Consider the following 17,687-nt stretch of genomic DNA (forward strand, 5'->3'; position numbering starts at 1 on the left):
AGCTTTTGTGATCGCGCAGCGTCCGTCGTCCGTCCGAACGTCCGTCCGTGCGTAAACTTTTGCTTGTGACCACTCTAGAGGTCACATTTTTCATGGGATCTCCATGAATGTTGGTCAAAATGTTCATCTTGATCATATCTAGGTCACATGCTAAACTGGGTCACATGCGATCCAAAACTAGGTCAGTAGGTCTAAAAATAGAAAAAACATTTTGACCTCTCTAGAGGCCATACTTTTGAATAGATCTTCATGAAAATTGGTCAGAATGTTCACCTTGATGATATCTAGATTCAATTTGAAACTGGATCACGTGCCATCAAAAACTAGGTGAGTAGGTCAATAATAATAAAACCTGGTGACCTCTCTAGAGGCCATTTCTTTCATGGGATCTGTATGAAAGCTGGTCTGAATGTTTATTTTGATATCTAGGTCAAGTATGAAACTGGGTCAACTGCGGTCAAAAACTAGGTCAGTAGGTCTTAAAATAGAAAAACGTTGTGACCTCTCTAGAGGCCATACTTTTGAATTGATCTTCATGAAAATTGGTTAGAATGTTTACCTTGATGGTACCTAGGTCAAGTTCGAAACTAAGTCATGTGCCATCAAAAACTAGGTCTGTAGGTCAAATAAAAGAAAAACCTTGTGACCTCTTCAGAGGACATATTTTTCATGAGATCTGTATGAAAGTTGGTCTGAATGTTCATCTTGATGATATCTAGGTAAGTGTCGAATCTGGGTCAATTGCGATCAAAAACTAGATCAGTAGGTCAAAAAATAGAAAAACCTTGTGACCTCTCTAGAGGCCATACTTTTTGAATGGATCTTCATGAAAATTGGTCAGAATGTTCATCTTGATGATATCTAGGTCAAGATTGAAACTGGATCACGTGCCATTGAAAACTAGGTCAGTAGGTCAAATAATAATAAAACCTGGTGACCTCGCTAGAGGCCATTTCTTTCATGGGATCTGTATGAAAGTTGGTCTGAATGTTTATTTTGATGATATCTAAGTCATGTTTGAAACTGGGTCAACTGCGGTCAAAAACTAGGTCAGTAGGTCTAAAAATAGAAAAACCCCATGACCTCTCAAGAGGCCATATTTTTCAATGGATCTTCATGAAAATTAATCAGATGTTCATCTTATGATGTCTATGTCAAGACTTAATTTGAAACTGGGTCACATGCGGTCCAAAACTAGGTCAGTAGGTCTAAAAATAAAAAAAACCTTGTGACCTCTCTAGAGGCCATACTTTTGAATGGATCTTCATGACAATTGGCCAGAATGTTCACCTTGATGATATCTAGGTAGTTTGAAACTAGGTCACATGCCATTAAAAACTAGGTCAGTAGGTCAAATAATAAAAAAACCTTGTGACCTCTTAAGAGGCCATATTTTTCATGGGATCTGTATGAAAGTTGGTGTGAATGTTAATCTTGGTGATATTAAGGTCAAGTTCGAAACTAGGTCAACTGTGGTCAAAAACTAGGTCAGTAGGTCTATAAATAGAAAAAAACATTGTTACAGTCTTGAGAACCCCCCCCCCCCCCCCCCCCACACACACTTTTGTCCGAAGTACATTATACATGTACGTAGTCGTACACATATTCATTTTGTGTTCCGAATGTGGCAGAAGCCAACTGTAATATGCAGCAAATGATTTGAAGTCAGCAGTCTAACCAGCTCGGTCTCGGAGGCCTGGAGCTTTTTCTACAATGCCGATGTTAAAAGTACATTGTTAAAGTAAATATGCTACGTCAGACAGCGAACCGATATGATTGTCGATTTATTATTGTATGTATGGCTTGCCTAAACCTTAAAAGTAAAGCTTATGCGTTATGCATAAACTGCATTTCTTGTTGTAGGGGCTTACTATATTAATACTTTAAACGTTCATAAAACAGAAAACAAACGACGACTGAGTGTAAAGAATATGATTTTAATAAGTATTTGCTTTTAAACTGTTTTCAGACGAGTACCGTGATCTTGGTAACCTGCTTTCGTTTGGTACTAAGATACTATCATACAATTATATGCAATTTATACGTGTATGCATGTAAGTACACCCTCGTTGGCTCGAACTCGAATGGTCCGTGAAAACGAATTGGAGAGATCGGTAATTCGAGACTTCAGTATGGTGGCCATCTTTGTTTATACGTACATGGCGTGTATGACATAGTTGACCCATATTTGAGCTTGAAATCAATTGGTAATTGTCATATTCATTATAGTAAAGAGGAAATAAGAAACAACATAATTTAAATATAATTTTCCGACGATTTCGTCCAAATTTCTCTGTAGCCCTCTTTTATTGAGTCGGCCTCTTTAACCATCCCGAGAGAGCAATTTTTCGGAATGCTGAACATCTCGGTTTTCGATTTCAGTCACTTTTCACATTCCATTAAAGCATTATTTTGTCTCAAGAGTCTTTGGGTCTAATTTTCTTTTAAATAATTGTTTTCCGGTAGCCGACTTACCTATCATCTTACTGACGGGTCCTTCACTGGGTTGTATGACATGCATATTTAAACTTTGGAAATGTGAAATGTGTAAGCTATCATCCCTATTTAAAATAAAATACAGACATTCTTTGCTCAGACTTTGTTTGACACATACAATTCATTAATCAAAACATTTAAATGAACGAAAATCATATAATTAAATTTGATACAGGTATTAATTTCACACCGTGCTAAAACTACGCGCACCGATTAAAGATAAGTTTGAAGATCAGTAATTCAATTACTTCTTTGTTTCATATAATAAACGATATTTTAGGTCGTCTTTACGTATCTTTATAGAAAATCACTTTTCCTATACCTATTTTTTATGAACGTTCTATCATAAATTAACGAGAAAATGAAAAGAAAATAGGGGTTGAATAGTTCTAGTGTAATGCCAGTCCGTTGCGTTCTGCTACCCCAAAAATGGCACATATTTGCTATTGTCCGCACAATAAACATTTACGTCCGGTTTCGATCTGCAAAACTTGCCATGTGGGTGTATAAACGTGAAAACCGTCTCATTTCATGCAGAATGAATTCTGAAAAAAATATGATTAAAGCACTCGTTCTGCAAGAATTTGCGCAAAATAATGGGAAAATTAGGATCTATTTATGATGGACTTCTTTCGAACACACCATGGAAGTACATTTTCCACCGAATCACTGACCTCGTTCCATAATGATAATAACAGAGGTGCATAAAGTTTGCATCATGAAAAGATTTGTGGCAGACAATTGTCTGTTTGACCCATCAGGTGTGATTTACATTATAATTAAGGACTATGCTATTTTGAAATTATGAATTAGGTGGGTGGGTGGGGTACATGATATTATTTCTGAGGAATTTCGAAGTTACTGTAAAACAAACTTTATTCCAATGTGACAATACATTAAAACCGTGAAGGGCTGAACTCTTACTTTAATTCAAAAAGTAAAGTGATAAATGTTATCAGTATGTTCGTGTCACAATTTTCGGTGCAAGTATTCTATGTCATTAAGCATCCATGCGAAAAAATCTATAACATACATAATAAAACTGAACTATCAGTGTAAATGAGCTGAGAGCTATTTTTCCATTTCCATTAATTACTTTTCTAAAAAAAAACACAATTTACCAGGTGCCGGTGTAATGAAGTATTTCGACCCTCATAGAATAATGACCCCCGGTCATTATTCTATAGAAAAAGTGACCCCCCGGTCATAGTATTATGACCTCCAGATCATAGTACTATGACTCCCCCACGTGAAGTAAACTGAACCTCACGAAGAATATTGACTCCCATAAAAAACGACCCCCCGGTCATTTGGTCAAACTTAGTGATAACTCATGTATCTAAGGCCTAATTGCTGCATTTTATGCCCCCACACGGGGCAGGGGGGCATATAGATTTGCCCTTGTCCGTCCGCTGTCCGTCCTTCCGTTTGCCCATTAGCCCCAGATACCATCATTTGACACAGAAATCAGAGCATTCCGCAACGGGAAAAGGGATTCTATTTCTAGAAGCTGTATCTTGGTGTATACAATTTTTTTCAGGAAAATAACAATTCACAATACGTTCACAAAACACACCAGTGTCAATAATCCCTGCAAACTTCGGTATGAAGTAATTCTTCAGAAGAAAACTTCACAAGAAAGTGCTAGCATAGAACTTAGTATTAATAGAAGTTGTAATACTTAGCAGTGGCAGTAAAGTACGGTAGCGGCAACAATAGAAAGTAGTAGTAGCAGTGGCAGTGGTAGTGGCAGTTGCAGTTGCAGTAGCAGGAGCAGCAGCAGCAGCAGCAGCAGAGGAATAAGTGACAGCAACAACAGCAGCAGTGGAAGAAGAGGTAGATGCACAAGACGTATTAGTGGAAGCAGGTATAGTAGTATCAGTTGTAGTAGTAGTAGTAGAAGTAGTAGTAGTAGTAGTAGAAGAAGAAGAAGTACATGTAGAAATAGCAATAGAAGTAGCGGCACCAGTAGTAGTAGTACAATCAAAATGTTAACTATTGGCAATGGAGGGCATTAGAGTTGTAGATCTAGTAAAATTGTCCGTTAGGATTGGTGGGGATCACTTTTTAATAGATATTATCGTCGAAAATCTTTTTAGGAGCCGGTGTTTTACACAAAAAGAGTAACTTTTTTAAATAGAATAATGTCCGGGAATCGATATTGTATGAGAGTTCGAATGTAGTAATTTCGGCAGTGAGTATTTTACATGGAAGGGGTCACTTTTTCTATAGAATAATAACCGGGGTCGTTATTCTATGAGATTCGAAGGGAGTCATCTTTAGGGAGTCAGTATTTTACTTGGAGGGGTCAGTTTTTCTATAGAATAATGACCGGGGGGGAGGGGGTCGTTATTCTATAGAGTTTTAAAAGGGAGTCAGTTTTTTATAAGGGGAGTCAATATTTTACAGGAAAGGAGTCACATTTTCTATAGAATAATGACCGGGGAGTCGTTATTCTATGGGGGTCGAAATACTCATTACACCGGCAAAGTTTGTCATTTTTGTGCACATGCCTTTACACATTAAAGAAGTCCGAATAGTATGTTGCGAGAGCTGAGGCTACGTAGGCGCATTACAGGAGGTTGATGCTCAGATACTATGCATTTACAGGTTGTAATGCTCAATATATATATATATATATATATATATATATTATATATATATATATATATTTATATATATATATATATATATATATATATATATATATAAGTGCAACAAAAGAAATAGCAGTATTAATTTTGTAATAATATTATTTATTTACAAGCGTATGTCTAACAATTGACATCGAAAATTCTAACTGACCTTTTAGAAAGGTGCATTTTCATGTACCTGATATTTTCCACTTTGGTTAAAAAACATTTTTACAATAGATAATGACTGACTACAGAAGAAATATCACGGTAATGAAGATACGCTTGACCTAGAGAATGCTACAACCTACTAATCTTCAAAATTTAAGTTTAAAATTATATTAAACACTTGCTTTAATTAAAGGTGAAAAAATATGAAAAAAAATAATAGATCGTTTCGGACATGTTAGACAGTGAGAACGCAAACATATGGTACGTATTATTAGCACGGATGATTTTGCACTGTGAATACATACCTTTTACACGTAACACTTAAGTACATATACATATACACACATATATAGGGGGTTGGGGTGGAGTGGGGGCGTTTGTCATTGGACTCGTTCCGAAATGCCGGTAAGTGAGTCGCAAGCTAGTTAAACGAATGGTTACCGACTTCTATCCGCGTGGTACCTGGCATAGTGGAAAGAGTTGGGAGGTAATTGGTAAGCACAATAAAGGTGTCTCATAAGCCAAATTGGCTGGCCCTTTCAATATGGATGACACTATAGTAAACAAGATCTTTACCTTTAATACACTAGGAAATGTTTGTTTTACATGTAAGATCAAAGCATTAACCCCTCGTGAAAATATAATGCATGTGGCGTTCACTGTTGATGTATAATTGTAATACTATATTTTGACGTTACACTGAAACAAACAAATACCCACTTTGCATATTATGTATATCAAAATATAAACAAACAAACGAAAACGGGAACAATGTTTATCTATTTTATTTTGTTGGGTTTAGAGTAACATCGAAACGATACAATTAACTTTTCCTAGGTTTTGTTGGTGGGGAAAGACTCCAGGTGCCCCGCCAGACATTTTTCGGGCTCAGGCGAGTACTTAGGTAGAGACACCAGCCTTCGATAAGTCAGCTGGATGTCTTCTTTACGTGAAGAGTTTTACACCACAAGTGAGGTTTCGATCCCGTCGATTGCAAGAAATTCGAATTAACCATCCGGTCACTATAAAAGTGACTTTTGAAATATTTACCATCATGAAATTCTTACGCTGATTTTCATATCCTGCTAATTGATAAATTTTGTCTACGTTTTTCTTTTGCAAGTATTAAACTTAAATATTCAGTTAAATTCCATTAACATAAATGATACTCTCAATGATATTTACCGTCAGAAATTACAAATGGTTTGTCGAATACACCATACTTTTAATTACAAAAGTTTACACACCATGAGGGTCGGAAAGCACTAAAATTTACGTTCTTGTGAATCGTCATGTTTGAAATGTAAACAAAGGAATAAAAGTAAATGTTTTCATGTTCGAGGAAAAGATCGAACTTTGATTGTCAATGTTCCCGATACGGAATGATATATGAATGTATAAACACAAGCCGTTTCATCTTACGGGACTTACAGGAACATAGTAAGTAAGCGATTGTTTATTACAATTAAATTGTATTTATCTGTTTATGTTCTAGTAATCTTTGACACTGTTTTCGAGGACAAGCCGGATTTGTGACACATACATGTATGTTGTTGGGCTGGAAAAAGATAGGTCCAAAATTTAAACTAAAAGCTATATTGCATAACTTTGTCTTTATTTCGGTGCACACAATTCGGTTGTTTAAACGTTAGAATATCAAAAAATTACAGGAAATAAAACATATCTTTGAAAAAGTCCCGATCTTTCATCACTTGTTTGGTTGGCGCATGATTATAAATTTAATGTTAGTAGGCCGTGATGTTCGTGAAGCCGTGTAAAGTGATAATTCTGATGACACTTTGGTTTTATTTTGTAATTGTGAGTGAACGTTAAGTGATCATAAAGTTCAAACAGTGGGATGTTATAAAAAGTAATGCTTTATTTAGATTAGAAAGAGAATCATACTATACAATGAGGAAATCCAAGGTAAAATACTCCTTTTATTTCATTCACTGAACAAAACATGGCGAACATATTTTTGTAAAAGAGCGGTGCACGTGTGATTTGTATAACACAGTTTAACGACATTTTCTTAGAAAACTAACGCTCAGCTCATTTACACTGACATATCCTTGATCAATAATTGTACAAATATGAGGGATTTACGGTATCAAATACTTGCACCGAAAATTTCTATACATTTTCTTCTAGTACACTATTGGGACATGCTTTTATGTGTCATTGATACTTTATAATTTACTCGGAAATACATGTTTTTATTATTAATCATTTCTCTTTGATTCCTATGCATTTCTCGCGTTATTACGACAATCTCAGTTTTACATAGGAATTTTACATTGTGGAAATAGCATAGTCCTTAAAGCTCAAGGGACCGGAAGTTTGAGACTTCCAGTTATCAGTGTTCTAGCCATCCGGAGTCGAACAGTATACAGTATATAAGAAATAAGATCAGGACCACATTGTGAGTTCGAGCAAACAGGTGTATTCGAGCGATCCGGGTTCGAGCCAACGAGAGTCGACTGTAATTCATCCAGAAAATCAGAAAAAAGGAGTAATATTTACTATAGTGCAACTTCTGTAGAGCAACACTTTTTGGGAGATACAAATATTGACCGTTATGTAGAGGTTGTTGTTCTGGAGAGGTAAATTTGATAGTATATTTCAGCGTAGGGAAGTTTTAATGATTTTGTTATAGATAGGATTTTGCTTGCGAGAGGGCCGCTCTGGAGAGGTTGTACTGTACATGTAAAACCTCCTTTGGAAGCATAAAATCGAAGTTAACAATACAATATAGACCCGGTTTGATCGAGACAAATTCATAAGGGGCAATTTATTTTGAAACATTCTTCAATCCCCTATTAATATTAATACTTATATGTTATAAGAACATGCACACATACAGACACTTGCTGCAGTTTCTTGTTAGAGAGATGGGGAAAAAATGCCCAAAAATAGAATTGGTTCAAACTTTGTATGTGAACACAGTTTCAAGTGAGAAACAGGAAAATGCAAAAAAAGATAAAAAAAACAACAAAAAAATCATAGGTCACCGTGCTTTTCAGGAGTTATCTGCCCTTTAAACTTGATTTCTTTGACATTTACATAGGCAAGGGCAGACAACTTCTTAACAATCACGGTGACTTTCGATTTGTTTTCATAATTCTGTTTCTAACGTGACACTGTCTTCATATACAAAGTTTGAATAAATTCTATTACTGGGATTATTTTTTTTACTTAAAACTGCCGCATGCGTCCTTAAATGTGATGTATCACTGCACAGAATGCATGGAAATTAAAACTAGATAACAGTCTTCTGAAAACGCAATTGAAGGTGGAGAGGTCAAACTTTAATAGCGTTACGGGGTCAATTTAACACACTTATCAATGAACCACTGAAGGTTGTATAACGAACTCCGAATAGCGAACCATTCGCACAACAGTTTAGCCGAACCCATATTTGCTGCCCAACTGTTAACTGGGTGACCACGGTAGCCGATCCTTGGGTATGGTATCCGCTAACTCCCTTGCCGTATATTCTTGCAAGAACATACCCGTTCCTAACGATGTCTGCAGCAAACAAGGATGTGGCGGGTCTATTGTCGCTTAAGATAGAAGCCGAAAATATATACAAGCCAGCTTTGGGGGCGGTAAAAATGCCATGGTTGGCGTTGTATCCATTCCCAATGTTAAGTAAGACTGTACTAAATACAACATGTTGATATACTCCAAGATGAGGATAAACTGCACCATCCCTTACAGCGTGAAAAGCAACCGGTCTGTGACACCCTGAAAAACCAGTAACAATTATAATTTAAACGAACCGAATATATCTGCATTTCGGCAGACTAAACAATACCCCTGTAACACTGCCATAAAAACCTGTTGCACAGCTTAAGAATCTCTGTTAAGAATATAATTTTTCGAATTGCATAGGAATGTACAAGTACTGTAATATCATTAATTTTCTTAAGGGACAAATTTAGGTAGATTTCACGGCTGAGTGAATTAAAAAATAATTCAATGAATAAGAAAAAATCCAATTTATCCTATCTTCAAAATTTGATATCCATGAATTAAAATCCTCGAAATAGACGTTTTGACCAAAACCACAAAATTTCATGCCCACGAAATTGATTTTAAAGTGTTTCACAAAACCTGCAACTCTTTGCTATTAAGTATTTTACCTTTCTGCTCTTTTAAGTTGTATATTCTAATTAATGCGAATTGTAAATAATATTGTCAGGTTTTAAAGAGACCCACACATTTTAGGCGAAAAGTATTTTCTCTCAAAATTCAATAAAGAGTACTCTAAAAGTGACAAATGATTTATTGACATAAGATTTTTGCAAAAAATAAATATTGTACAACGGTAGTAAACCGTTGCAAAGCTTTTGAAATAACATTCAAAATTTACATTTTTTTTGCATTTTTACCATGGGCGAGTAGCTTGAAAGAAATAGCAAGGAATACTCACTATGTTTAATCGTCTTTTCCAGTGCAGTTACTTTACTGATCAACTGATTTACAATACCAAAAATGTCTTCTGTATCACCCATGGCGTCTTCTGTTGTATCGTCCATGGCGTCTTCTATTGTATCGTCCATGGTGGAATATGGTCCCAGTGAAATTTCGTTACGTACATCAATGGACTCTAAAGTGTCAAGGTAATCAAATCGTACATTGTTTGATTTTGAAATTATTTATGTAATCATTTATTTTGCAAGGAAAATATAAAGGAATTCCGTTTTTATCATGTATATATTTTACTGATAGTAAGTTCCTTTTAGGTCTTTTAAGCAACGCACGCTTTAAATAAAACAAGGAAGAATAACCACCAGGAGAATCCACATGCCAGAACTGCAATTGACAGCAAGTAAACGTCGCAACGCACGCACGCACTAACGCCCCCCACCCCTCCACCACCAACACACACGCACACACACACACACAAATAAAAGTACAAAACTGATAAATAAACAAACACCATGGGTTTGTAGCTATCAATGAAAAAATCCGTTTCATTCCAAAATACATTTTCCAAATTACTTTTAAAATAACATGAAAGTTTGAAACTCTTTGAACTGATTATGTTTGAATAAAGTAAAAATAATCTTAAATACCTTCTGGGAAGTTGTCATAACTATTGACCAGTCTGGTAGATATCAACGCCGGAAAAGCGGCTAATACAAGCAGAAATATTACTGAACACATCCTGTATGTATATACACCACCTGTTAAACATAACATGAAAATATGGGTCTAAAATAGTTCTTGTATCGAGTCATAATCAGTATGATAAACGTATTCAAAGTATTCTGTTTCGGCCAATTTTGACCTAAAATATAATCCCGAGATGACGGATATTTTAACAACATGTATTGCAAAGGAATCGTCTTAATAAAAACAGGAAATATTGAGCACAATAGTAAACCAAAATACATTGTTTTCAAGGGCCTTCGTAGCTGAGTGCTGATAGTCACTGACTTCGAATCACTTGCCCCTTATCGATGTGGGTTCGGGCCTCCATCGGGGCGTTGTATTCTTCACGTGGGGAAGCAATCCAGTTTCCGAAGGTCAGTGGTTCTACCAAGGTGCTCGCCTGTGATAATTAGTGCACTGATGCACATCTGAGGTCTTTCTCTACCATTAAAAGCTGGAAAATCGCCATATGACATAGTGTCGATGTGATGTGAAACCAAACCCGCCCCCACGCCTAAAAAACACAAAAAAATCCACACCTTTTTCAACAGGTGAAATGATGATACGGCAATATTTAATAACTGAATATGCGTATTAATAAATATTAAAATTTTGTTCGTTGCTTCTTGTTTATTTTTGTGTTAAATTAAATTTCATTAATATTGTAAAATTTTATTGTTGAAATATTAACGCAATAGCAACTGTAACATTGATCGTAAAACCGCAAAGTAAGTAAATTTATTACCTTTCAGTTGAACTGTTTTCTGGCGAGGAGACGCTGTAGAAGTGTTTGAATGATATTGATATGTCTGCAGTCTATGTCTCCTTTTTAAGTACTGTCTTCCGATGTCGTGATGAAGGCATGATCACGCACTAAACTCGTGCATTACCGATATTGTAGCAATGTTCACTCATGACTAATATTGACCTCAAAATCGTTTTTCCCTTCGTAAGTTTCATGTTGGAAAACGTTAAAAGCATCTTATTTTTACAAAAAAAAAGATATTTGAGAGTTTTACATACTAAATGTTTTTTCTTAACATGTAATTTAATGTTCTTGTTATCTATCTCGAGTTCATTCCCTTAAAAACACCGTGTCATCTTTTCTCCCTCAACATTAATAAATGACCTCCTTGGATGTCTAATTGCAAATAACTGACGTAAGATAAAAGGCAAACGGTTTATTGAATCAAGTTTTAGTACGAAGCAATGACAAAAAAACTGTTTTGCTACGGTGTAAGAGTAGAGAAAAACGGTTAATGCCAGTAAATGATTAGCTTTTGGTAGAAGAAGAGGCTTCCGTGGCCGAGTGGTTAATGTCCCTGACTTCGAATCTCTTCCTCACCCCCTCCCCGAATGTTGGTTCGAAAACTCATTTCGGCTGTAGAATATTCATTTGTGAAAGGCATCTAGGGAGTTAGAATTATCCAGGCGCCAGCATGTGCCTGAGATAATGCATGGATGAGCACCAGGGGTCTAGCTCTACCTCTGAAAGCTGGGGAAACAGCCTGGGTTAGCACCTGCGGTCTTGTTCCATCTATAAAAGCTTGAAAAGCTGCTATGTGACCTAAATGCAGTCGGCGTGACTTTAAACCCAAGCAATAGGTGTTTATTTTCTGATGGATGCATTGAATTCTATTGCTTCGTCTGAACGAAGACATAAAAATATGTATTTTTCTAAGCGAGTTGTATTGATACACTTACTATAGATAATGATAATATATTTAAATAATTTTAAAGGTATACTAGAACCAATTTCATATTAAAATATGCAATTACTACATATAGTTTATATAAACATAAAATTATTATTAAGTTTATTTGTATGAACAGTACTGTGCATTATGTTAACAACAGTACACATTCAATACATGTATGATAGCTAAACACAGTATAAATTTGTAATAGCATTTAACAGCTGGAAGTTTTTTTTAACAATCAATTGCTACTACATGACATTAACTTGTGAATGTAGCTCTACATGCACAATTATATTACATATTTAGTAGAGTTAAATAGATTTGATGATGATTTTCTACATTTGAAGTAAATATCTAAAGCTAAAATATCTAGATGGCCTTTGGATACCTTTAACTGAAATCAGACACTTAGCTGCAAACAAGGACATGTATGCGATGGGTGTATAACTGCGCACTTAAGATAAGGTACAACAATGAAGTATACAAATGACTGTGCAATTAAGATAACGTACAACAATGAAATGGCCACCACAAACATCGGGCATGAACATCCTGATGAAATTAAGATTAATAAAACTCTCCTTGAAATGATATCTGCTGTTAAGTAGACAGGACTGAAAATTGGACAATTTATTAAATACGTGTTTTATAAACAGTTCTTGTTCCTTTTACGTTTACTTTAATCATTAATGGATTACTTTGGCAACTTATGTTTTAACAACCACTCGTATTAGTTGTACATTACCGACATGAAGCTTTCACTGAATTTATGGAGTGTGTGAGGGAGGTGGGGCCGGGGACGGTGGGAGGGGCAACTGCAAGGACTAAAATGTCCATTTCATTTTTTGAAAAAGCTGACATCAATAATTTAGCTAAAAAAATTCATATAATTATAACATACAGATGTATGTATTTTACCTCACTGACGGTCTCAGTGAACCCTGGCCTGTAAATTGTTCAAACCGAATACACTAAACAAATCTTTTAAAACGCTTGTTCTGTCAATATTTATAATTACTTCATTAAAACTTTTGAAATTTTACACATACTTGGAAAATATATATTTTAATATCATGTCAAAATTGCAGCGAAACCTAATTTTTAGCTCCACTATTCGGGGGCTATTCTACTCGCCCCGGCGTCGGCGTCGGCGTGAGCTTTCTTGGTTTTTCTGCCATATCTTTGTTACTATTGCTTATATCTTATTGTAACTTCATATAAACCTTATCCAGCATACAAACAAAGTATGTGCACTGGCTGTGCCCATTACCCCTAAGGTCAAGGTCACCAAGGTGTTATACTTAGGTTATTTTTAAGGTTAAAGGTTTTCGGCAACCTTTGATTTTCTGTCATATCTTTGTTACTAGTGCTTATATCTAACTTAAAGTTCACATAACCATTGTCCAGCATACAGACAAAGTATGTGCAGGGGCTGACCCCATTATACCCAAGGTCAAGTTCACACAATTGTTATACTTGGAATTATTTTTATGTTAAATTTTTTCGAAAGCTTCGTTTATAGACATATCTTTGGTAACTTGAAATTAAAAATATTTCTTTATAATTTTCATCTGCATGTGTGGTTACATTCCCCATAACTCTAATTTTATTTTTGACAGAATTATGCCCCTTTCATACTTAAAGTTTTTTGGCAATCTTCGCTTTCTGGATATAACTTTAGTTAGTGCAACATAAGACAAAGACTTGAAACTTAAAATGTATCTCTATCATCATTATCTTCATGTGTGGTAACAATGCACATAACTCTGATTTGTATTTTTGACCAGATTATGCCCCTTTCATACTTTTTGTTTTGACAAACTTCGTTTTCTGGACATTACTTTGTTACTATATAAGATAATGACTTGAAACTCAAAAAATATCATCATCTGCATGTGTGGTAACAATCCCAATAACGCTAATTTGTGTTCTTGACAGAATAATGCCTTTTGGTGTATCTTCCTTTTAAAGTAGAGGTCTCTTATTGAAACATATATTCATTTTACTGTCAAATTGCCGAATAGTGGAGCGCGCTGTCTTACGGACAGCTCTTGTTATATCATATAGTTTGATTTTTTTAGATACCTCAATCGATTTCTTAAAAGTCGGAAAAGGAGTTGATAGATAAATTGCATTGATTTCATTCGCTCAAATTTGTGTGGTTACTAGTAAATTAAATTTTTATGTCGAACATCCCAATTATTATATATACATACTTTAGTTCGGTGATTTACTTAAATTGGTACTGTTTCCAGCAGTATCGGCTTAGACTGGATGCTGGAGACCTGCCGTCGGCTCGGCTGGAAATAGTTTTGACATAAATTCCAGGGTCATCCCACGATGAACAAGGAAGATCTGTTAAAGGTAATCTATCGACCTGTACATACGAAATAAAAGCGTCATCCCAGTGGGCACAAATAGCTTCTAGGTAACGTAATTTTTTTATTGTTTTACAAATACGAGCAGTTCACTGTTAGAAATTTTGAACAATAAACTCAATTCGTTAGCCTGCATAATCGACGCTGTGCAATGAACAATGTACATACTCCACGCAGTAAGTCTTTAGTTAATAAAATAATAACTTAAATGAAGGTTGAAAAACTTCTTAAAAGTTATCCTTACCTAAAATTCTAGACAACTCAGTTGCGTATGGCTTACTGTCGCAAACGACTCAGTACGTCGTAACAGCGCTTTTTGAACTGTTTCAGTCTTTAAGACCACTTTCACATCCTTATACAGATCAACACACTCAAAATTGAAAGTTTACACCGGACAAAGCGAGAACCGCACACGATATAAAAACTAAAGTCTCAGTCACACTACAACCTATAGCGTTAACGGACGTCTAACGTATAACAAAATTTTCAATTCGTTCGTGTCCGTTCGCATGCGTTTCTTTTTCGTTTCTCGTGCGGCGCCTGCGCTCCTTGTCCGGCGACGTTCGTTTCATCCGGTTGAAGGTTTTGAACATGTTCAAAATTTAGATGTACGGTAGCAATGCGCTGATATGCGTTTTGTTCGTTACTCGTGCGTTCCCTATTCTGTACTTGTCCGGTTCGCATCCGTTCTTGTCCGGTGGACCTGATTCACGGCCGGACTAGTACCGGACATGCAACGGATGTAACGTATGTTCAACTGACGATAATTGACAAGAAGGTTTTGTCAGTTTCTCATGCGTTGCGCTTACGTTTTACGCGGTACAAATCCGTTACTAGTACGGTGATATCCGTTAACTGAACGTTGTTCGTCCTGTATATGTACGTTAATCTTGCGGTCATTTGCGTTTTATGCGCCCCATACACCGATCGCGAGAGCAGCGAGATAACTTTCTGCCGCAATTTTTCTATACGTTTGGCGTCCGCTAACGCTTTACGGTGTAGTGTGACTGACACATTAGTAATATCGGGCCACTGTTACTTAAGCGTTACTGTGTATTTCGTTTGTGAACTGCAATAAGAGGTGCTGCGCTGCTGCTCTGCTGAATTCGTTCAGTAGTCAGGCAGGATGATAGTCTAAGTCTGGACAAAAATTGATTTTTTCCGTGGACTAGCACGGTGAGAACAGCACACGATATTACAAGCCGTAGAAATTTCAGGCTTCTTTGGCTCAACTGTTTTTCGCTTAGTTGCAATGAAAAACTAATTGTGTATTTAGACTTTGAGCTGCAATTAGAGGTACTGCGCTACCGAACTCGTTCAGTAGTTAGGACAGGATGACGGTCTCAATTTGGACAAAACTTGAAAGTACACGCCGGAAAATCAGAAGCGCACACGATATTACAAGCCTTAGCAATATTCGTCCACTTAGACTCAAGTGGTTGCGCTCATTTGCATTAAAAATTAACTGTAAATTTAGCCTGTGAACTGCAATTAGAGGTGCTGCGCTGTCGGGTCATTCAGTAGTAAGGGCGATGATGGTCTCAATTTCCCAAAAAAAAATGTTTACACCGGAAAAGGGAGAACCGCACACGATATTACAAGCCTAAGTAATATCGGACCACTGTTGATACAGTGATTTTCGCTTAATTTCAATGAAAAAGCTAACTCTGTATTTAACCAGTGAACTGCAACCAGAGGGGCTGCGCTGCCATATTCGTTCAAAACTTAGGGAAAGTTGACGGTCTCAGTTTGGACAAAACTTGAACGAACACGCTGTAAAAAGTGAGAACCGCACACGATATTAAAGGCGTTAGTAATATCGCGCCACACTGATTGAAATGTTTTTTGCTCAATTTGTAATGAAATAAAAACAAAACGTATATTTTGTGAACTTTTTACTAACATTACGTGAACTGCAGTTAGAGGAAATGTTCTGCCAAACTTTATCTGTAGTTAGGGCTGGATGACAGTCTCAGTTTAGGGAAAAGCGGACAAGTGAGAACAGCATAAATATGATAATACATGCTTAAGTAATATTGGACAACTGGCACTAAAGTGTTTTTCATTAAACTGGAATGAAAGAAATAATTGTGTATTTAAACTGTGAACTGCAATAAAAGGACCTGTGTCGCCGAATCTGTTCTGTAGTTAGGGCAGGATGACATCGTAATTTGGATAAAAATTGACATTCTTCACCGCACACAGTCATAACCGCACACGAAATTACAAACCTTAGTAATATCGGGCCAATGTGTCTCAAGTCTTTGTCACCCAATTGCATTGAACGAATAAATGTGTATTTTGTTTGAGAACTGCAATAAAAGATGCTACGCTGCAGAAATCGTTCAGAAGTAAGAGCAGGATGTTAATCTCAATTTGGACATAAATTGAAAATTCCCTTGACAAGTGTGTATCGCACACGATATTCTTCTTCTTCTTCCTCTCGTTGTTCACCGCCTACACCGTCACCTCTGATCCAGCAATGAAGGATGTCGTCTTCTTCGGGTCCTCCATCTTGCCGTGCACTTTGATTCTCATTGGGGTGGTATTTGGCAGAAGGGAAAAAGTCATCATCTTTAGCCTTTGCACAGGACATACCAGGTTAAATGCCCACATTTGCACGAAGCTTAAATTGTCTCCTTCTCCGATGTGTCCCTGTGGCCTGGAAAAGCAAACTGCTGAGCACATTTTGCAGAGATGTCCAACCAAAGGATGAAGAACCTAAGGAAAAGTGTGTGGCCAAACAGCACACGATATCAAAAACCTAAGTAATATCGGGCTACTGTGACCCAACTGGTTTTAGCTCAATTGCAAAGAAAAAACTGTCGTTTTGCCTGTGAGCTGCAATGAGAGATGCTGCGCTTACGAATTCATTCAGTAGTTAGGACAGGACGACGGTCTCGAAATGGACAAAATTTAAAGAAAACGCCAAAAATCAAATCACACAAGATATTACAAGCCGTAGTAACTTTCGTCCATTGTAACTTAAGTGTTTTTCGCTCAGTTGCAATGGAAACAAAAATTTGAAGTTAGCTTGTGAACGGCAATTAGAGGTGCCGAGCTGACGAATTGCATTAGTACAGTTGTTAGGGCGAGAGGACGCATTCAGTTTGTGACAAACTTAAATTTTAACTCCTTAAATCCTTAGT

At 36.4% G+C, this 17,687-nt stretch overlaps 1 protein-coding gene across 1 annotated transcript; it reads right to left on the reverse strand.

Moving 5' to 3' along the window:
• Window positions 1-8,595: 8,595 nt before the first annotated feature.
• LOC123537314 (complement C1q-like protein 4) lies at window positions 8,596-11,353 on the reverse strand. Its single transcript, XM_045320991.2, has 4 exons — window positions 11,206-11,353; window positions 10,382-10,492; window positions 9,736-9,912; window positions 8,596-9,047 (listed from the first exon to the last, which is right to left on the reverse strand). Exons 2-4 carry the CDS (start codon window positions 10,470-10,472, stop codon window positions 8,626-8,628), a joined length of 690 nt encoding a protein of 229 aa, XP_045176926.2. The 5' UTR covers window positions 10,473-10,492; window positions 11,206-11,353; the 3' UTR covers window positions 8,596-8,625.
• Window positions 11,354-17,687: the final 6,334 nt, after the last annotated feature.

The sequence above is a fragment of the Mercenaria mercenaria genome, chromosome 17 (assembly GCF_021730395.1).
Source record: "Mercenaria mercenaria strain notata chromosome 17, MADL_Memer_1, whole genome shotgun sequence".
Taxonomy (NCBI): domain Eukaryota; kingdom Metazoa; phylum Mollusca; class Bivalvia; order Venerida; family Veneridae; genus Mercenaria; species Mercenaria mercenaria.